General features: G+C 35.1%; 1 protein-coding gene across 1 annotated transcript in view; it reads right to left on the minus strand.

The window, feature by feature from the left end:
- LOC132558713 (receptor-type tyrosine-protein phosphatase N2-like) overlaps positions 1-24285 on the minus strand; it is a 252916-nt gene that overhangs the window by 7862 nt on the left and 220769 nt on the right. The window contains exons 13-18 of the mRNA XM_060223309.1: positions 14274-14328; positions 13832-13979; positions 7047-7120; positions 6588-6665; positions 5885-6004; positions 2286-2452 (exon numbers count right to left, since the gene is read on the minus strand). Coding sequence (XP_060079292.1) covers positions 2286-2452; positions 5885-6004; positions 6588-6665; positions 7047-7120; positions 13832-13979; positions 14274-14328 — 642 coding nt within the window. The remainder of the gene's footprint in view (positions 1-2285; positions 2453-5884; positions 6005-6587; positions 6666-7046; positions 7121-13831; positions 13980-14273; positions 14329-24285) is intronic.

The raw sequence follows: 24285 nt of genomic DNA on the forward strand, positions 1-24285 counted from the left end.
CCCTGAAAAAAAAATTTGAGTGAATGAAATGAAACAAAACAGCTACTGTAACAGCGGTAAGCATCAGATGCTGGCTTGGCATGGTTTCTGCTGGCTTTACTCAGTATCTCTGTTATTGGTGTGTTATTCGTGTGCATCAATGGAACAGGCAATCTTGATGCTATTTCTAATCCAAGGATAAATTAGGAAATGCTCACGTTCCAGAGCGGTGGTGAATAAAAAGCATGGACCTAATGAGCAGGTCTCGTCACAGGCGGCCATGCTTAATATCACAGAGTAGATTAAAGAACACATTTTTGTCCCTGCATATTACTATTTTCAGTTTTGCGGAAATTCTAAAAAAATATGGAGAAATATTCAAGTAGCATGCTTTATTGAAAAGAGTTAACAGAAAATGCTTCTTTAAAAATACCTGCATTCTGAATTTGACAAACATTCATAATTTTGTTAAATGGAAGATTCTTTTACAAATAAAAGACTCTATAATAAACAGACATGTGGAGGTATTTAACACTAAATCTTGGGTCTTGTTTGGTGACAGATATCTCCACTTCAGTTATTGTATGTTTCATATCTTTCCAAAGTATCAAATGTTAATTGGAAAAAAGAATTTTGGTAGCAAAAGAACGATTAAAGTCTTTCAGCTTTTACAAATTAAGAGAACTTTCAGACCATGAAGAAAAACAATAATCCGATGAGAATCTAATGCCTTAGTTTCATGCCAGGAATAATATGATATCTGTGCCTCATAGTCATTATACTGATGATTAAACTGCAGAGAACCCTGGAAAATCATTCAATTGAAAATCAAATCTAACCAGAAAATGAAATGAAGCAGTGAGTTCGTGATGAGAGACTATCCATTCTGTCCAGCGTATCTTGTTTCACTTTTTGCTGGTTTTTATTTACAAATCAAAGAGGCAAGAACCACACTCCACCGACTGTGCCACTACTTGTGTGTTAGTCCGGAGCTGCTACAGGTGACATCGGTGGTGCTAGGTGAAGGTCATGCTAACTTGCGCTAGCGTGCTGTTAGATGCTTTGCCGGAGCCCCGATCACTTTTGTGACTATGCAATTTGTCTGATTTACAATTGCTAAATCACAAAAGCTCCCTGGGGCGCTGACGGTGTTAGTGGCAAGTAGGCAACGTGGTGTTAGTGGTGAGCTGTCCATCGTGGTATTAGTGGGAAGTAGACAACTGTAGTGTTAGTGGCTGCAATAATTAGTGACAAATTCAGGATCCAAGATTTACCTCTCATACAAGACCATACAAATCTCTGCATTTAGTGCCCAGAACAGTCAGAAACAATATTACGATCAAGATTCAAGTCCCAACAACATGACCATATATAACTTCAGGATAGAAGATCCACGTCCTAACACAACACCAGATACAAACGCCACAGTTAGTCACCAGAACAGTCGGAAACAATATTACGATCAATATTCAAGATTCAAGTCCCAACAACATGACCATATATAACTTCAGGATAGAAGATCCACGTCCTAACACAACACCAGATACAAACGCCACAGTTAGTCACCAGAACAGTCGGAAACAATATTACGATCAAGATTCAAGTCCCAACAACATGACCATATATAACTTCAGGATAGAAGATCCACGTCCTAACACAACACCAGATACAAACGCCACAGTTAGTCACCAGAACAGTCGGAAACAATATTACGATCAAGATTCAAGTCCCAACAACATGACCATATATAACTTCAGGATAGAAGATCCACGTCCTAACACAACACCAGATACAAACGCCACAGTTAGTCACCAGAACAGAAAGTGACAATTTCAGGATTCAAGATCAATTCTCAAGACCATAACAAAAAAGCTGAATTTTCAAATCTTTTTGGAATGCTAAAAGTAAAAAAAAATGGCAGTCGAAACTCCATTTAAAATGAAGAAACATTAAACTTGTATGGACATTTCTATTCCAAACACAAACTCGGAACAAAAATCCATCAAATTAAGTCCAAAAATAATCACAAACCTGTAAGTTCTAAAATTGTAACTACAAATAACTTCACAAATCTATCAACTAGAACGTGAAAATGCCGCCCTCAAAACCCAAAATAAATAAGCAATAAAACGTGAATATTGGCTCCAAATCTAAACACAAAGATACACCATGCAGTTATTTTGTAAAGGTAACTTGACAACAGTTACTGAACAAGCCTAGATTGTTTTTCAAAAATAGGGCAACTATATCATAAGGTATCAGTGGAAAAAACTCTTCAAAACATCAACCAAACACACAAGCTTTACCTTCGGAAGTCCAACAGGGCTTTTATGGAGGACGGTACTCCTAGATCAGGCCAGGTCAAGTAGTGGAACATCGTCACCGTACGTGTCTCGTTAGTCTGTAGGTTCTTCAGGTAGAAACTTCGTACAAGGTAGTCGTCGCACCAGATATGTTCCGAGACTAGGTGTACCTACGGTGACAGAAAAAAGCATTGTGCCATTGTCATAAGATACCATAATATGTTCTTCAATGAGCCCAAGGGACACAAAAATATCACATCAGACTCACAATAAAACCATGGGCTTATTACAGGACATTGTAGCAATACTTGTTGGTGATACTAAATATGGATGGGTTTATTATTGGGTAAACCACCTTCTGAACGAATTTGTTCTGTTGCTTTGTTTGAGGACAAACTGAAACTGCAAGATCATATCAGTTTGTTTCATGACTGATGTGAAAACTACCTTGTCTTTCTATCAATCCCTTGATAAACTGCAAATATATTGAAACAACAAAGAAAATATCAGCGACAACACAATCTTAATTCAAACTCAACTTCAATGAAACTAGGGCAAAAAAATGAACAAAAGTTCACAGAGACTCAGGAAAAAGTGCCAGGAGATCCTGATGAGGACCAGGTGACACTTACTCTTCTGGGACACCTGGTCCTATTTTCCTTGTACTTTTTCAGCAGCCTCCTGTGTAAATCTTTCTTTAGTTCATGTTGAGTTTGGATTATGAGTCTGATCACATTTTGGTATTTTCTTGTTGTTTTTGTCTCTTTAAAGAAATCACAATTTGGAAAATTGTGTGTCAGAAATATTTCAGCTGATGTTTTTAAGTTTTTTAAGTTGACATAAAAAAAATCATCTTACATAGATATTATTAAAACTTTCCTTTTTTCACATTTAGTGTTTGACTTCTTCAATTGTTAACTGTTTCCCATAAAACAATGACTTGAACATTTGAACATGCAAGCATTAATTTTTGATAAATCACTTATTAGTGGTAGGAAAAGTTAACTGAATTTCAATCAATTTCTGATTTACATGATTTTCATGGAATTGGACATTCCATTAATCTCAATAAAAACCAATATAATCTCGTCATTAAAATGGTGATTTGATGTGTCTGTGGTTCAGCACACACAAGCCAGCCTGTTGGTTGGTTTTGTCATTATTAGGTCAATGGTCTCGGGCATATCTACATACATGTTAATGTAAATGTCTACCTCACTCAGACACCACATATCTAGAACACAAACTTAGTTAGGATTTCTGTCTGCTCAATCAATATTTTCATTTACAAAGGTCGGTTTGGGTTGGATTATCCCTGCAGTACACTGCGGTTAGTTAAAGGTCAAATCAAGGGCATCTTGGTGTTCACTAACAAAAGGACTAATTCGGTTGTAATGAGAGTTCTAATGGAAGAATTTCTTTGGAAATTTCTGATGGTCTGTAAGAAAGAGAGTCGTTCATTTATCAGAAAAATGTCCAACATCCAATGAAACCAGTTACCAATTGTCATAAATAGAACCTGAAAGAATCTAAACCAAACATACTGTTAAGATGATATTTTTTAGGTGGTTTGAGTTTCTGCAGTCTCACCAACAGCTTGAGGGACTAATGCTGCCTTTTACTTTCAAGTCAATCAAAGTAATGACCTAATAGTAAACTTATTACTGTAGAACCCACTTATTATGATATTTCTTCTATGTATCAAAAAAATTCCCTATATAATTTATGCAAAAAACGGTTTATTTTTATATTGTCAAACATGAATATCAGTAATTCTATATATTTCATGTACTAGATAAATTAAGCAAAGACAAAAGAAAAATAAAACAAAGTCAAACTTGAAATATCACTTGATCCTTTTTCTTATACATTTCTTTTCATGGTATCCATTTCTTGAGATTAAACTGTTTTCAATATATTCCTATTCCAACAAGAGATCCCCGAGAGATCTTTGTGCCCACCATTGTTTGATCTTTATTTGGTCTTTGAAAGTTGGATCTTTCCCCTTCTTTTCTCTTCTCTGTTTTTGTTCTAGATGATAAGAAATTTGAACAATGCTTTGGAGAAATAGGATAATAATTCTTACTTGACAAATCAAAGATATTTGCCTGGAAGCCATTTTGTTTTTCTCTGATCAGTCCCAAAATAAAAATGGGAATGACACGGGACCAAGGGGAACATACCGTACATAGGAAATTTGACAGAGATCCACTGGGTACTTCTAAAGAGATAGCAATTAAAATGCGAAATTCCAGATGGCTGTCTGTTAGCCATTTTGATTTTCTAATCAATGCCAAAATTACACAAATAGGAAACAAAAGGATCCTAAGTAGAAAATTTGAGCAAGATTCATCCTGTACTTCTCAAGAAACAGCCATAACAAATTTCATTGAAAAAGTTCAAGATCGCCACCTGTTGGCCATTTTGTTTTTCTGATCAGTCTAAAAATCAAACAAGCATTACTGGAGACCAAGAGAAACCTACATATGAAATTTGAGAAAGATCTATTCTACAATTCTCAAAAAACAGCAGTAACAAAAATTGTTTACAGATGTACAATTGATGGATGACAAACCATCGATATAGGGAGATTGATGATGGTCTAAAAATAGCAAAAAATACAAGTCTTTATTGTAGGTATATCCTTTTGTTGAACATCCATTGGTTGATAAAGTTAGATATTATCTCTCAGGTTGATAAAGTTAGATATTATCTCTCAGGTTGATAAAGTTAGATATTATCGCTCAGGTTGATAAAGTTAGATATTATCTCTCAGGTTGATAAAGTTAGATATTATCTCTCAGGTTGATAAAGTTAGATATTATCTCTTAGGTTGATAAAGTTAGATATTATCTCTCAGGTTGATAAAGTTAGATATTATCTCTCAGGTTGATAAAGTTAGATATTATCGCTCAGGTTGATAAAGTTAGATATTATCGCTCAGGTTGATAAAGTTAGATATTATCTCTCAGGTTGATAAAGTTAGATATTATCTCTCAGGTTGATAAAGTTAGATATTATCTCTCAGGTTGATAAAGTTAGATATTATCTCTCTCTTAGGTTGATAAAGTTAGATATTATCTCTCAGGTTGATAAAGTTAGATATTATCTCTCAGGTTGATAAAGTTAGATATTATCTCTCAGGTTGATAAAGTTAGATATTATCTCTTAGGTTGATAAAGTTAGATATTATCTCTTAGGTTGATAAAGTTAGATATTATCTCTCAGGTTGATAAAGTTAGATATTATCTCTCAGGTTGATAAAGTTAGATATTATCTCTCAGGTTGATAAAGTTAGATATTATCTCTTAGGTTGATAAAGCTAGATATTGCCTTTTATTATCAAATATTGATTATAACAATAAAATTATTAAAAATCTCCTCCAGCTTTTCATTGATAGATTTTGTTATCAAAGCCTAATTTATTAACTAATTAACATATTTATTTCTCTGTTTATTTAACATATTGATGCCTGTTATTATGGTCTTTTGGTCTTTATGCTGAAGAGTGTACAGCATAATTTCTTCTTTTACCAATTTATCCTTTTTTTATTGAACAAGTTTAAAATCTGTTATCACTTTTAAGCAGATAAGGGCCTTACCTCGTATATGTGGTAGAGGTCACTTCCTTCCTCTGGCCAGTAACGGTGACACATGGACTCTCCATTCTCAGTCATCTTTGACAACATGACGATAACAACACTGCCTTGTTCCCAAACCATCTACAGAGGAAACATATTATCTATTTGTCAAAACCAAACAATTTCAACAATAAATTGATAGAGGACATTTTGATGGCCCCTATTACACAGAAATAACTATGACACAAAAATTGTCATAAGAGAGTGATAATATTATAATAATGTATCTATACATATCAAAATATCTTTATTAAAATTTGGTAACTAATTTTTGATAAATATTAAAGAATATGATTAACCTTCTCAATTTCAGTGCACTGTCCAATATTAACAGTGTTTTATTATAAGTGTCCCAGTCAAAAAATCAAAACCATAATTCCTTTGATCCAACACTGAATTCTATTGCTTTAAATGAATCAATGAAATGAGCTGAAAACGTAATGCCTGTACTGTGAAATCAGGGCTTTCAAGTTCATGTTTTTCAGAAGAAAACATGTGGGTTGTTGATTTGGTTGGTAAATAATGATCACATATTTCACAGTTATTTCGTTCATAGAGATATAAATACCAACAAAATTGACAAATAAACAACAGACATCTGTTAATGATGTGATAATTTGTAAAATAATTTTTCACCTTCGTTTTGCATTAGAAAATGACTTACCTGCCAGAAGTCAGCGATGGTATGAGGCAGGGGCCCCTGGGTGGCAATGTATGCAGGATTGCGAGGGTCATGGTCCGTCTGAAAAAAATCACCATTCATACTTAACAGTATATTCAGACCTGATAGTATTATTTTCACTATGTTTGATGGGATATAAAGTTGATCTCGCATCACAAACTCAACATACCTCTACAAAAATGATAATAAGCAGAAATATTGGATTTACCTGTAAAAATATTCCACTTAAACTTTCTGTCAATATAAGATTATATTTTTTTCTGCATACTTTGATGTGATCCATGTTGGAACATTTGTGATTAATTAGTATAGTACTTTGATAATTTGTTATTCAGTGTTGAATAGAGTGAATTCCGATGAGATAATATCCAGGTAATTACGATATTGTGGTGTTGATATTTGGAGTAAGTTACTTCACAACGGAGATAGACATATACTTACAATACTACTGGCGTTGATGTAGTCAGAGCCGGATACGTTACTAGTGTTTGCGAGTATCACACGAGAATGATCATCTGAAAGATATCAGTGTTTTATGTTCTATGTGTTATATGTAATGTTGTGTCATTCAGTATTGTATCTAATTATCGACCATCTGTTACAGAAAATTTGAATTTAAAATAACCTGAATTACAATAACTTCCTGGAAAATCTCCTGCCTCATTCACATAACATAAAGTTGTTGAAAGTTTGATTACCCAATATTCCTGTTAATAAGTGAGATAAAATTATAAACAATAGCCCACAGTTGTATTTATATATTTATTTATCCTGCAACTCGCACCGCCCTTGTTGGAATACACGTGCCACATATATTTCTGCTGTATTCGGCAGTGACGGAAAACAACAGTATTTTAGCATGAGCGGTAATTCAACAGTGTGTATGTTTGAACAAAGAGATCTCTTAAAAAAACAACTTAAGGGAGGTAATATGATTTGTTCATAACAGCAGTAAATAAGACCTACAATTTTATTAATAGATGCTGCCAATTTTTTTTTACGAACCTGGAAGACCTCAGGCACAATAAAGTCATTGATTTGACGTGTCAAAACACTGGTAAACATTTAGCTGTAGTTGTAATTATCCAGGATCTAAGATATCAAATTTAATAATTGAAAGCCTATAGTGTAAAGAAAAGTTAAGAAAAGTTGTCATATATCTAATGACATTCCTTGACAGAAAATTACACACACATTCATTAAATATTTTCAAGCTAAGATCTACAAACCAAATCTGGTCTATATTGGGCAAAATGAAACACCCTGCTATAATGTTTTATTTTAGAAATTGTTGAGATTTATGTTCCATGATTTATCTCTAAGGCTGCTGAACAATGAAGGGCAAACTTCATCTGATATAGGAAACTGAATACAACAAATTTTATGTTTTGAAATGATACAACTGTTTGGAAGAAATTGAGAGTTTGGTTGAATATTGTGTCAGGAAAATTTGAAACTAGTCTCTGTATTATTGGAAAACTATTGCAACAGTTGCCACAGAAATGAAAATGAAATGTAAGACAAAATCTGGTGAAGCTGATGCTTTTTTCTTTTAAGTATTTGAAGACAATTTCTAATTTAAAACAAGGCATTATTTTAAACGTTTCGTATGAGGGTGAAAAAACTCTTACTAAGTGTTTTCCCATATACAGAACATATAAAGGTCTGTGAGACAATTCTGCTGTAACTTTTCTTCCTGACCCTGACTATAACAATACTGCTGTATCTCCATGTCACTGACTATAACAATACTGCTGTATCTATTCTCCCTGTAGCTGACTATAACAATACTGCTGTATCTTTTCTCCCTGTCGCTGACTATAACAATTCTGCTGTATCTTTTCTCCCTGTCACTGACTATAACAATACTGCTGTATCTTTTCTCCCTGTCACTGACTATAACAATACTGCTGTATCTTTTCTCCCTGTCACTGACTATAACAATACTGCTGTATCTTTTCTCCCTGTCACTGACTATAACAATACTGCTGTATCTTTTCTCCCTGTAGCTGACTATAACAATACTGCTGTATCTTTTCTCCCTGTAGCTGACTATAACAATTCTGCTGTATCTCCATGTCACTGACTATAACAATTCTGCTGTATCTTATCTCCCTATCACTGACTATAACAATACTGCTGTATCTTATCTCCCTATCACTGACTATAACAATACTGCTGTATCTTTTCTCCCTGTCACTGACTATAACAATTCTGCTGTATCTTTTCTCCCTGTCACTGACTATAACAATTCTGCTGTATCTTTTCTCCCTGTCACTGACTATAACAATTCTGCTGTATCTTTTCTCCCTGTCACTGACTATAACAATTCTGCTGTATCTTTTCTCCCTGTCACTGACTATAACAATCTGCTGTATCTTCACTCTCCCTATCACTGACTATAACAATTCTGCTGTATCTTTTCTCCCTATCACTGACTATAACAATACTGTTGTATCTTTTCTCTCTGTCACTGACTTTATCAATTCTACTGTATCTTTTCTCCCTGTTATTAACTATAACAATACTGCTGTATCTCCCTTTCACTGACTATAACAATACCACTGTATCTCCCTGTAGCTGACTATAACAATACTGCTGTATCTCCCTGTAGCTGACTATAACAATACTGCTGTATTTTTTCTCCCTGTCACTGACTATAACAATACTGCTGTATCTTTTCTCCCTATCACTGACTATAACAATACTGCTGTATCTTTTCTCCCTGTAGCTGACTATAACAATTCTGCTGTATCTCCATGTCACTGACTATAACAATACTGCTGTATCTCCATGTCACTGACTATAACAATACTGCTGTATCTTTTCTCCATGTCACTGACTATAACAATACTGCTGTATCTTTTCTCCCTGTCACTGACTATAACAATACTGCTGTATCTTTTCTCCCTGTCACTGACTATAACAATTCTGCTGTATCTCCATGTCACTGACTATAACAATACTGCTGTATCTTTTCTCCCTATCACTGACTATAACAATACTGCTGTATCTTTTCTCCCTGTCACTGACTATAACAATTCTGCTGTATCTTTTCTCCCTGTCACTAACTATAACAATTCTGCTGTATCTTTTCTCCCTGTCACTGACTATAACAATACTGCTGTATCTTTTCTCCCTGTAGCTGACTATAACAATACTGTTGTATCTTTTCTCCCTATCACTGACTATAACAATACTGCTGTATCTTTTCTCCCTGTAGCTGACTATAACAATTCTGCTGTATCTTTTCTCCCTGTCACTGACTATAACAATACTGCTGTATCTTTTCTCCCTTTCGCTGACTATAACAATACTGCTGTATCTTTTCTCCCTTTCGCTGACTATAACAATACTGCATCCTTTCTGACAATTAACTTCTGTTTTGTAACGCAATCATCATATAAAGACAATAATTTTGTGAAATCTGCCTTTTTAATTGTTCTATGTACTCTAGAGGCCCTGTAATTCCAGGAATTCTCTGCCAAAAAACCCCATTGTGCAATACATCACCAAGAACAAATGTTCTGCTTGCTCTCATAATTTCCCCACCATTTTCAAAAATACTGTTATTCTTACAAAATATCAAATTTGAAGTGTCACTGCTTCAGAACATATAAAACCAAAAGTCACCAAATATTCTGATATATTTTCTCTTAATACTAATTTATTTTCCACACATATAATCAAATTTTGGATTAAATGAATTTTCAACCATTTGGTTAATTTGATAAAGGAGATATTTGTCAAAGAAAACTACATCGTCATTTTCGTTTGGAATTCATTTCCTCCTTAACAAATAAAGCAATGAACTATACGTAAAACCTATTACTGAAGAAACTATTTATGACCTTTTATGGAGATATCCCATAATTTCACAAAAGAATTATTTCTTTGTTTGCCATGTCATGGATGTAGCTTTCTTCTCAGATCAAATCAGACTTTTAGCAGACAACAACAAACTAGTCAAAATTTTCACTCAAATAGACATCTGAAGTCAAATAATGTTTCAAAGTGCTCTTTGCTTTTCTAGTACTTAAGCAATTTTCTTTTTCCTAAAACAACCTATTTTCTGACTTATTTTCAATATCAAAACTCTCAATTTTTTATCATATCAATAAATTTATTATACTTCAAATTAAACCCCACTTGGAACTTAATAATGACAAATAAAAGGATTGAAAGTTATGTGTGTTCACTGCCTCACTTCACACCAGGTGCTCAACAGAGCTTACCCAGACGGTCAGTTCCCAAGTGGAACACATTGATAAATACATTGGCAAAAACTCAATGACGATGGAGTTTCTCCATCAACAGTAAGTCTCATTAGTAATACACAAGCATGGCAGCCAGGACAGTAATCCACCAGCACACACTAAATCGTCACTTTCTCATTCAACTTGGAATAGTGTGGCAACATCATCAATGAGCTCAAATGGCGATCAAATTTATGATGGATTAATTCCATGCGTTATCTTGTTTGACCATTTACACTTAAAAACGATTAAAACTCCTCTTCCTTGTCCAGAACTGTGCAATAAAGACGTTTCTTTCACAAGGACTTCACGGCTCACGATTCGCCATGGCTAATCCCTTCGTTACCATAATGGCCACAATCACTTTAGCACAGGATAACTGTCCTGCCAAAAGCCGATACCCAATCTGATGACGATCAACTTTATAATTGTGTCGTGCTGGCAGAGTTCTCCACACAGCATGATGATCCATTTTATTGCCGAATTTGTGCGTTCAGAGTCTGTGTTTTCAACTGGGGTCACTTGGCTATATTAAGCCAGGCTATTTTAGTCCATAACTACCAATAGTATCTGAGTGTACATACACCGACACGAAATAGCGATAACTTGTATCACCAAGAATACACTCTAGATTTGTGCAAATCCAGATTTAAATTATTACAGTAATCGCATTTTATTTTTATATCTTGTCATTATTTCTAAGATCATTTACAAGCGTTATCATGTTTGAAATGAGAAACACCCAAGGATTACACTGCGACAGTTCCAGCCATCACCAGAATGACAAACAGCTTCTATATATAGAGCTGTACATTAGTGGCAAAACACCTCTCGTAATGTTCTTTGATCAAGATTTTAGGAACGTTTCTTGAGCTTTAATCTTTAATGTAGGAAATATTGAAAATGACTTTCATTTTAGTACTAATTATAGCAAACAATGTAAAGTCTATATAATTTATATGGTTTCAGGAAACATGTATATTCGAGTTTAAGGGCCAACATTGTCAGTGGCTTTACCATGGACAGCTAACAAAGCACTCTGTAGTGATTCTACAGTGTTTGAAGTCTATATGGTTTCAGTATTGATTTGCCATAATTAATAAAAACTCAGAAGTATCACACATTAAATGCGTACAAGTATTATAAAGAAGAAATTTTTCCAGAAATTTTATTTCCATTTCTGTGCTTTAGTTTCGTTGGATCCAAGAATGTATAAAGTTGTAGGATGGCTGTTCTCTTAACAGTTGGTACTTAAATCTGTATGTTGTTCAAAGGATTAAAAAACAAGTATGATAGCCTGATTCTCTTTACCAGATAAAATATGTATGTAAGGACATTGCTGTAACACCAGATATGTTTAATGTTTTAACATTTACAGGGGAAATAATCCCTGTAATCAGAGGACATTGCTGTAACACCAGGTATGTTTAATGTTTTAACATTTACAGGGGAGATAATCCCGGTAATCAGAGGACATTGCTGTAACACCAGGTATGTTTAATGTTTTAACATTTACAGGGGAAATAATCCCGGTAATCAGAGGACATTGCTGTAACACCAGGTATGTTTAATGTTTTAACATTTACAGGGGAAATAATCCCGGTAATCAGAGGACATTGCTGTAACACCAGGTATGTTTAATGTTTTAACATTTACAGGGGAGATAATCCCTGTAATCAGAGGACATTGCTGTAACACCAGGTATGTTTAATGTTTTAACATTTACAGGGGAGATAATCCCTGTAATCAGAGGACATTGCTGTAACACCAGGTATGTTTAATGTTTTAACATTTACAGGGGAGATAATCCCTGTAATCAGAGGACATTGCTGTAACACCAGGTATGTTTAATGTTTTAACATTTACAGGGGAGATAATCCCTGTAATCAGAGGACATTGCTGTAACACCAGGTATGTTTAATGTTTTAACATTTACAGGGGAGATAATCCCTGTAATCAGATGGCATTGCTGTAACATTTACAGGGGAAATAATCCCTGTAATCAGAGGACATTGCTGTAACACCAGGTATGTTTAATGTTTTAACATTTACAGGGGAAATAATCCCGGTAATCAGAGGACATTGCTGTAACACCAGGTATGTTTAATGTTTTAACATTTACAGGGGAAATAATCCCGGTAATCAGAGGACATTGCTGTAACACCAGGTATGTTTAATGTTTTAACATTTACAGGGGAGATAATCCCTGTAATCAGAGGACATTGCTGTAACACCAGGTATGTTTAATGTTTTAACATTTACAGGGGAGATAATCCCTGTAATCAGAGGACATTGCTGTAACACCAGGTATGTTTAATGTTTTAACATTTACAGGGGAAATAATCCCGGTAATCAGAGGACATTGCTGTAACACCAGGTATGTTTAATGTTTTAACATTTACAGGGGAGATAATCCCTGTAATCAGAGGACATTGCTGTAACACCAGGTATGTTTAATGTTTTAACATTTACAGGGGAAATAATCCCGGTAATCAGAGGACATTGCTGTAACACCAGGTATGTTTAATGTTTTAACATTTACAGGGGAGATAATCCCTGTAATCAGAGGACATTGCTGTAACACCAGGTATGTTTAATGTTTTAACATTTACAGGGGAGATAATCCCTGTAATCAGATGACATTGCTGTAACACCAGGTATGTTTATCGTGCCAAACACTTACAAGGGAGATAATAGCTATTAATGGATGACATTCCTGCATTATCTGACATGTTTATTGCATGAACACTTACTGTGTGAGATAATCACTGCAATCAGATGGCATTGCTGTAACACCAGGTATGTTTAATGTTTTAACATTTACAGGGGAGATAATCCCTGTTATTAGAGAACATCGCTGTAACATCAGGTATGATTAATGTTTAACACTTACAGCAGAGACAATTGCTAAGGTCCGAGGAAATTGTTGTAATAGGTTCATTCTGATTGTGATATCATAAAAACACTTACAGGGGAGGACATCGCTGTAACGATTTTTTCGCAAGTTGGATGGATCACTGGCAACCTTGGTACTATTGGGGTCAGCTTCATATGCCCCTAGCCCCTCCCATTCTCGGTCAAGACGGTCATTGTTCTTTAAGTGGTCTTCCATGTAGGACTGTAACAGAAATTGAAATACATATACTATCTACATCAGTTTACAGACCATAAAACAAACACTGTGACACCTGTTATTTAGGTTGGAGCTTCCTTCCTTGAATAACACAAAAATAGCAGAGAATCGTTCGTATCACAAATTCATTTTTTTGTAAGACAAAGTTTGTCACCAATAATCTGGAAACATATTTTCATATTTCAATACAAGAAACATCATGTTTTTAGAGTTTTGACTAAAACACAAAGCCAAAAATTAAAATTAAAAAGAGGAGGTAAGAAATGTAATGGTACTTACCAGAACTATGTGTCCAGTGGAGATGTCCATGTTTGAACTGACCGGTTCCTCACTCCTAGAATTAGCATGAAGAATGATTTTTTCAGTTCGACATATTGGATTAACATCATACTCAAAACTCCAACTCTTCACATGTTGGAAACTATCAAAACCTCTCTCTGCCATTCGTCTTAATGACATTACAGGTCAAAGAGTTCACAGACCCAAGGTCACAGTTCAAAGGTCACAGATCAGATATCACCAGCAAAGTTCACTCATATATGATGATGTTCAAAATAAAATATCACAGGATAGCAAAGCACAATGACATTTTTTTATCAGCAGATAATATGGACGATTGCTATGGCAGAATTTAAAGCCAGTTCATTGGTTACAATATTATTACTGTGGAACATGGTGCATAGTTGTAAAATCCAAAGTGAAGTTCTTCATATATATTTCTTCATAAATTTATCTTCAAATATTGTTAATTATCTAATGAATTTGATCTTAAAAGAATAATTGTCACATAAACAAACAGTGTTATTATAACAAGAAAATCAGCAGATGAAATAGTTTTGCATAGCAATTAAAAAGAGAAACCGATGTGTCAACAAAATATAGGAATGAACACCATTTGGACAGCAATCGACATCACATTCAAAACCCAATTACCACAAAATAACAATAATCAACAGTCATTACATAGTCAATATGGCTTCACAGTTTAAACAGATGTCTGTTATACAAGGATACTGTATACATGTAAACGTTTATTATAAATTCTGTACCCAAATCAGCTGACTGAATCAGCTTGACACAGGTGTTAATAATTAATACTTATGTCATACATGTAAGTACAATGGAAGCAGTTAAGATGTTACACCTTAACACCAGATGTCACTCTCTTGTTGTTTTCTTTTCGCAACAGGTGTTTTCGTTAAGTATGTGTTCACTATCATTTTAGGTATAACACAGGCTACAACCAATTCTAGTACACAAGTCCGAGTGACATTTTGTCCAGTTAAAGTTCTGAAACACTCAGTCTCCTCAGGTGAAACAGAAAATAAATCATCACATAATTTTAAAGAAGGCAGTCGTATCATTTAAGTTTCCATTTTACAAATATATTTAAAAACTAATGCATAGATTTAAAAAAAACCAGAATTAATTTGATTAGTAAATATAGCTTTGCTTGGCAAAGACGGTTTGTAATCAACATGTCATCATCAGAGTATATTTACCTCTGTTTAAATTAACCCTCATATGAAACCTCAATTATCACATGTGCTTGTACAAATAAACATTAATTGGCACACTTCAGCAGTTGCTTCCAAACTTTCTTTTTCAACAACAACAACAAAAATAACATCAACAGCATAAATGCTGAATCCTATTCCATCCTATGTTTGTAAATTCCACGTGCCCAAATGCATAAATCATTTGACTCGATGGTATGAGATGGTCACATCAGTATCAGTAATTATCAATAAGGTCCTCAGTATTAACAGTACAACTTTTAAAGTGTGTACTTTGGAATCACAACCATACCATATGGTACACATCGTCACAAATTATTGTCTGGAATATATTACACCCACTCTTCTGTAACCATGGCAATCCTAATTCTTTGCAGCGGGAACTGATGTCTTTTCTGTTTGTCACATCAAACATTTTTACTGAAAGTCGAGTCTGCATAGAATAGGTCAATCCTGCGATGACCTCTATTGCTTCAAATAATTGTCAGCTTACAACTCCCGTTGTGACTGATTAATAGAAAACCCTACAGACAAACTGCCCTGAAAATCTGGAAAATGATACTTTAATACTGCTATAAGTAATCAGTTGGTGATTACAGTGAAAGTATTTACCGGTAAGATCTTGGAGCTATATATAAGTCGTCATATCAGCATCACCTAGTATTTATTTTCTGGTGACGGCAATGCTAGTCATCGTTATTACACCTTTTACATAGTCAGCTGGAGCTAAATGATGACAAATGAAGTGAAATCTGAGACGAATCAGTTCCTATACACCTTCCTAATTAAAATGACAGAGCAAACCACTCAATAACGGCTGTTGATGAAATTCATCAAATTTGCCGATCCCTGTTCATAAAAACATAACGTATATCTTCAGGAATATCGTGTGAACTTTTGCTATTGTATTGCAATCTGTCTTACTGCTTTCTTATCCCATAAATGTCATTCCTCCGACATACCTTTGGATGAAACAAGAATTTCATTAAGCACATTCTGAAAAACATTCAAAGAAAAAGAATTAAATTCTCAATTTGGATCTATGTATTATTACATCTGATCATTTAGAAAACCAATCTTCATAAATATTTATTTTAAATATCTTTGATTTGCTGTCAAATTTTCACCCATCTATATCTAATCATTTACCTGCAGCCATTATCTTGGTTCTTTGAAGTTTTGTAGACAGAATTTGTATGAATCTCTATCAGATATGACACTGAAATATTACTTTCTGGTAACAATAATGCAAGTCATTTGATATTAATTATTTGTTAAAAAAGGTCTATTCAGTAAGATAATAATTATCTTTCAATGTTAAAACTTTGATCTACTAAAATTAATTTCCATTTTAATAATTCAGCAAAGACATCCTTTTCTAAATCAGAACAGTTTCTTTCAACTTAAAGCAGATTTCCTCATACATATAACTGAACTAAAAAGTTTTCAAAATTTGTTGAAAGTTGTACGTCTAATCCTAGAGTCTTGTTGTGACTGCATCGGGGTCGAATTTGTCCATGGATCAGGTGACATTTCCATACATAAACTCAGGCTGTGGTATTGTTGTGCCGATCCGACCCTGCTCCTAAATATACCCCTAAACGTAATTCATTATGCTACAAGACCAAACACAAACTTAAGATCCAATCTGAGATCACACAAATTTCCGGCTTAAAACATGAAATCTACACACAAATCTCTTCCAATATGAAACACCAAAACAGCATCATACACATGCGTTACTCCGATGCTGTATCCAGCAGTGCACAAGTCTCGGAACTGATAAAACCTTTTGCGTCCCAGTGACACATGCAGAGTCTGTATCCTCGGCAGTCAGATGATCAATCAATTCTTTGGTCCCAAAATGCAAGAATGATAAAAGTTTAAATAAAAAAAACGTTAATGATCTCGAAGAACAACACAGGCATGCGATGCTGATGATCGTAGAAAAAGGACGAAACTTTGCCACTGAGCCAGCAAATGTGCAATTTGTACTACAATCGCTGTCTATGAAAGATGTTGCCCAAAAACAGAGAAATGATTGAGTATGCACAAAACAGAGTCAGTAATTTGGTCTGGAGAGAACGATGCCATTGTTGGTAAAGCGTGAATTCTATCATGGCAGTTCATCAGTGTTGGTTGCCAATTCCTTTAAACTTCCAAACTGTTTGACTTAAAAATTGCCAACATAGCATCACATGCTATTTATCTATACTGACATGTTTCTGTATACTGGTGCTCTTTATGTAACAGAGTTTGAATTTGTGTTAGTTACACAGTTTAAAAATCCATTGTTAAAGATCCCGTAGTCTGTAACCTGGGTTACTTTATCACCATTTGGTAACAGAAATCCTGTTTCCACACAATTTTCAGTCTATACCGACAATGTGGACATCAGACAGTGTGTACGTACAAAACATATGTGAATACACATAACATGTGACAGGTTCATCATTAAATTTCCAAATAAGGTCGTTACCAGTAGCAGCTGGGCTCCGACCCTGCATCTGAATCATTTGTAGTAATTATCACCTAATAGTTTACTGTAGGTAATGTATACCAAGCTGTGGGTGTATACAGGTCCAACCAAACGCCACTGTCTAAGCTGCTTAGCACATACACAATCCAGTCAAAACTTGTTTTAGGCATAAATTTCCGAGAATATCACGGTAACATTGCCAACAAGTGTGATATGCTGGGTACCCAGGGGATTTTGTCTCCCACACTTCCCTCAATGTATCCACAGCTTAATCACGATGTACCGTGCTGAAGAGCCACACAACGCACACACTTGTGTGGTTCTGTACCTCAGACATTGATTTCTGTGTGTGAATTGTCGCAGGATTTCGGCTCTGTCGGACAATTCACACTAACATGCCATAACAACAGTTAGTTGCAGAGAACGTGTTGAGGCGAGAATTTGAACATTAACAGTTACTTTTCCCCCTCTAATCAAAGCATCAGCAGTGTAGATATGGTTCACTACTTTCAGCAGAAGTAACACCAGATATCTTCCAACGGAAACATTAGCGGTGTAGATATGGTTCACAAGTCTCAATATAAGTAATATCAACAGATCCTCCTCCAACCAAAGCAATAGAAGAGTAGATATGTTTCACAAGTCTCAGTAGAGGTAACATTTACCAATCCCTTTCAATCAAAATGCCAGCAGTGGAGACATGGTTCACAAGTCTCAACAGCAGTAATATTTTCATCACATACCCCCTCCATTACAAACACAACATTGTAGATATATGGTTCACAAGTCTCAAGAGTAGTACTATTCATCATATATGCTCCTCGATCAATAATGATAGGACTCTCGACAAAGTCCACAGACTCATTGGTAGTAAAAATTTTACCATTACCAAGCCTCCAATTATAACAATGACATGAGATATGGTTCACAAGTGTCAACAATAGTAATATTTACATTCTCAAACACTAAGACTGGCCCATTGTTTTACTGATCGAAGATCTAAATATAGGTTTATAAATTCTTAATGTACGTCTTTACAGGAAATCTTTACAAAACTGGAACAGAATGTAATTAAATCTTTGAAACACACTGCCGTATAGTCTGTAGTACAAGTAGGTCTCCTGACAATACAGAGTTCTCAAACTTCATTGTTACACAAAGTACAAGTCACGTAAATCTGGTATTCAGAGGCCTAAGACATTTTAAAGTATTTCTAAAACTTTGATATTGATCATTCTCAATCTGCTGGATCAACTGAAGTGAAGTGAATTCTCGGAGGTATCTACCATATCTGTCTATCAGTAAACCCGCCTCTGGTAATAAGCCCACCTATTATTTTCTACACTGCTATTCAGTGGCAATACCAACAAATTCTGTTTCAGCGTTGCACTGTCATAAGCCCACCTCCGACTTCGAGAAGGGATTGTAAGCCCACCTCTGACTCTGAGAAGGGATTGTAAGCCCACCTCTGACTCTGAGAAGGGATTGTAAGCCCACCTCTGACTCTGAGAAGGGATTGTAAGCCCACCTCTGACTCTGAGAAAGGATTGTAAGCCCACCTCTGACTTTGTGAAGGGATTGTAAGCCCACCTCTGTCTTTGAGAAGGGATTGTAAGCCCACCTCTGACTTTGAGAAGGGATTGTAAGCCCAACCCCCGGCTTTGAGAAGGGATTGTAAGCCCACCTCTGACTCTGAGAAGGGATTGTAAGCCCACCTCTGACTTTGAGAAGGGATTGTAAGCCCACCTCTGACTTTGAGAAGGGATTGTAAGCCCACCTCTGACTTTGCAGTTCTGGCCCACTTTAATTATTGAGGAATACTAAACTGTGTTATGTATATACCTAACACTTGATTGGACACATTTTAAATGTTCTGCTATAAATACTTTTATTTTGTGGTGTTTTAGTTTTTTATTATTTTTGAGGATATGAAATCAAAGTGTAAGAAGTTAAAATACATGTATCTTCAAAATAATATTTTAAAAATGAAACCACTCCTCCATTGATTCTCCACTACTGCTTGATTCAAGCTTTTGGTGAATCTGAAAGAATTAAAATCCTAGAAAAATCCTATTTGCCATACACTCTGATGATTACATATAAAAAATAATGTTTGGTCAGTTTATTTATACTTCAGCACAGTTTTAACAAGTGCTTTCATGGAGGCATATGTAGGCAAAAAGCTCACCAATAAACAAACAGGTTCATGGAGGCATATGACGGCAAAAAGCTCACCAATAAACAAACAAGTGCTTTCATGGAGGCATATGTAGGCAAAAAGCTCACCAATAAACAAACAGGTGATTTCATGGAGGCATATGTAAGCAAAAAGCTCACCAATAACCAAACAGGTGCTTTCATTGAGGCATATGTAGGCAAAAAGCTCACCAATAAACAAACAGGTTCATGGAGGCATATGACGGCAAAAAGCTCACCAATAAACAAACAAGTGCTTTCATGGAGGCATATGTAGGCAAAAAGCTCACCAATAAACAAACAGGTGGTTTCATGGAGGCATATGTAGGCAAAAAGCTCACCAATAACCAAACAGGTGCTTTCATTGAGGCATATGTAGGCAAAAAGCTCACCAATAAACAAACAGTGTATGTAAGCAAAAAGCTCACCAATAACCAAACAGGTGCTTTTTGAGGCATATGTAGGCAAAAAGAGGCATATGTAAGCTCACCAATAACCAAACAGGTGCTTTCAAAAGTAAGCAAAAAGCTCACCAATAACCAAACAGGTGCTTTCATTGAGGCATATGTAGGCAAAAAGCTCACCAATAAACAAACAGGTGCTTTCATTGAGGCATATGTAGGCAAAAAGCTCACCAATAACCAAACAGGTGCTTTCATGGAGGCATATGTAGGCAAAAAGCTCACCAATAACCAAACAGGTGCTTTCATGGAGGCATATGTAAGCAAAAAGCTCACCAATAACCAAACAGGTGCTTTCATTGAGGCATATGTAGGCAAAAAGCTCACCAATAACCAAACAGGTGCTTTCATTGAGGCATATGTTGGAGGCATACCAAAAATCACCAATAACCAAACAGGTGCTTTCATGGAGGCATATGTAGGCAAAAAGCTCACCAATAAACAAACAGGTGCTTTCATGGAGGCATATGTAGGCAAAAAGCTCACCAATAACCAAACAGGTGCTTTCATGGAGGCATATGTAGGCAAAAAGCTCACCAATAAAAAGAAATAAACTTAACTTCCAAACTCAACTTTTGACATTTGAATCTACTATGTCTGTCCTTGAAGGGCATTGATCGCACATGTGACATGCAAATGATAGGGAGATTTAAATGACTGCTAGTCACGAGTCATGACCTTGAAAATGAATTTTTTTTGGTAACGGAGATAAGAAATCAATCAGATGCTGGGAAAAAATCCCATAAAAAAATCATTCAACATGTTACCATAATACTAAGGCACTGAAATAATAGAGAACATGTCACCGCAAGAAATTAAGACAGGGATATGTAAGGTCACGTCTCTCACCAATTACAGAACCTGTCACAGGGATAACTCCGGCAGGTGAAGGGTGGGATCACAAACTACCTCTCCACATGCAGAGACACAAGATGAGGTACCATCGATGATGTCTTTGGCAATGTGCAAGATTACATAAAACATTTTAACAATTTTTTTCTCCCATTTTCTATGGAGCAGATGTCTTTTTTGTTTTGTTCCAATTATTACCATGGAAAATCTGTGCTGAATTTATCTGACTTTAACATGAAACCAAGTCATTGGTCAATAAGGAGAACAGAGAGAAAAAACCCTAATGTTTCAATTTTTGTCCAATGAAAAAAGAGAGAATGTTGAGATTGGACTAAATGAATTAAAACTCAATAAAAGTATATACAAATAAATGGACAACTACTTAAAACTAGAAAATATCTGTAAGACAAAAATGACTGCCATGCATGAATCTTGGACAACTTTTCATAGCAGAAATGATCGGTAAAATGGATAAGAATCATAAAGAGAAAAGAGAACATAGACACCGTTTTGTTATTGTGTTTATAAACTCTCATATCAACAGCATAGTAGGATTCAAGCTTCCTAGAAAAATCTGTCAATGTCTTTGGATTCATTGTTAGTAAATAGACAAACACATTTTCCTTCCTACGCATGCAGCATGTATCTATGAAACCAATGGCGGGTTAGGATTTAAAAAGGCCAGCTCTTGGGTAGCTATCTTTACTATTAATGACATCCTGTTAATAACATCACACGAGAATTTACTGTTGGGACCCTTTAAGGCTAATGTCACATCGATGTTTCATTTTTTCTAGCTCCTGGAATGATCAAAGATTTTCACTTTCCTGTGCACAGGGATCAAACACATGATCTTTATCTGAGCCACAGGTAAAAATTACAGGTAGCAATGGCTTGTAATCAGTGACAGGTAACCACTGCAAGAATGAGGGATTTGGTCGTAAAATAGATCAACCTTGGTGCTAAGACTACCGTAAACTTGAGAGCTATACTCAGTAAGGCAAATAATTTACTTTAATTTGTAGTAATTATCTCACTCTCATAAAACAGCTTGGTGTGCAAGCTCCTAGTACATCAAAGTACACGCAACCAGCCAAGTCTCATTATATGTGGCAAGATTTTTACATCTCCAATCATCCCCCATCTCCATAAAAAGGAAAAAAATAAAAAAAGGAAAAAAAAAAAAAAAAATTGAAATATTTAAAAGAACTGTAATTTGGTGAATTAACAGTTTTGGTGTGAAGAATTTTCTATATTACTTCCTTTAAACTCGGTGACAATTTGTAAGTTGTGTTATCACAGAGTTTAAACAGCTTTTCTTTTTATATTTCAAAGGAAATGGAAGTAAAGGAAAGATAAAATATGAGAACTAGATAGCTGGAGAAAAGGGAGAAAGAAGAAGGGATAATGAAAACAAGATTAGATTTTGGTGGATGATTGCCTTACGGAACGTGAGAATGAACCAGACTGGTATCCTCGTTTAACGTCCACCATTGATCAGGACGGCCTCCTTACGGTAAGGGTGGCTCAGGTTTTAATCACGGAACCGATATTGAATCTAATACTTTTCCCTGATCATCACTCCTATTAGTGTTTCATATAAAGCCAAGATTGGTTTTCCGTTTAATAGCTTTGGGGGAAAAGTTAAATTAAGGAGCCTATTTATTTGAAACAATGTGGTATTCTTGTTGTCTGTTGCTACCTACCTTATTTATCCTACAATAAACCTACCCATATATTGATGTTCAGAATAATTATCGATCTATGCTATTTCAATGTCCAGTGTCAAAATCAATGCAATCTCCAAACTTTAATTAAGTAAGTAAGGTAATAATGCTGTCTTCTGGATGATATTATTTCAGGGTAAACATAATCTTTGTTTCATATACTTTAATATGATTTCACTACAAAATGAAATCTACTTGTGTAAGTAAATAAGTAAATGTAACTATATATATTTCAAATTGTATTTCATATGTTTCAAGACTTTACTGTAATTAGAAGGGAGATTTCTGGCCCAAATATTAGACTTAAATTTCAGCAAGTCATTCATAATTCTATATCTTCAATTTAGAAGTCTTATTAAAGTATCAGTGTTAAATCTAATTCATATCAGCGGACATTAGGAGAGAAATCCTTTCAAAAATATTTTCTTTTTACTTAGTTCTGTTAATTTGCCCTATGTAAAGCCACATCAGTGATTTTGAGGTGGAGTCTCCTTGAACTAACTGCTTGCTGCCTCACTGAACATAATGCTGAAGGTGCATCATATGATATCCAGTGCAAATGCGGTAAAATGTGCGCACAAGGATGCCATGCACCACAGGACAGCTAGCCTGTGATGTTTTATGAGGAACACAAACTTGGGTGTGCAGGGTTGTTGTAAGCTTGATTGAACTATCCCTGAAAAGCATATTGATTCTGATTACTAAAAATATCTACTATTAATACTTGTACTAATACGACTTAAAAGTACAAGGAGTTGGAAATAAATATGTATGTATCATAAAACTTTCCAGTAGAAAAACATGACGTGAGTATAGGGGTCTGAGATTAGAGTAAATTGATACCTAAAACACAAACACATTCCTTCAGATCATCTGTTTCTATTAATGCATATATAGTGTAAAAAATAATCTTGACAGCTTTGTGTAATTGAATTTAATATCTGCAGACGTAAAGTCCTGAAGAATCCATTAGACCCAGCATTTCTGAAAACTACCACGAAATACATTTCGTGCTTTGTATATAGAAATCAATACAAAATTCGAAGTAATTAAAAGATC

This window comes from Ylistrum balloti, unplaced genomic scaffold, assembly GCF_031769215.1.
Source record: "Ylistrum balloti isolate Yb309-2 unplaced genomic scaffold, AGI_CSIRO_Ybal_v1 Utg370814, whole genome shotgun sequence".
NCBI lineage: Eukaryota > Metazoa > Mollusca > Bivalvia > Pectinida > Pectinidae > Ylistrum > Ylistrum balloti.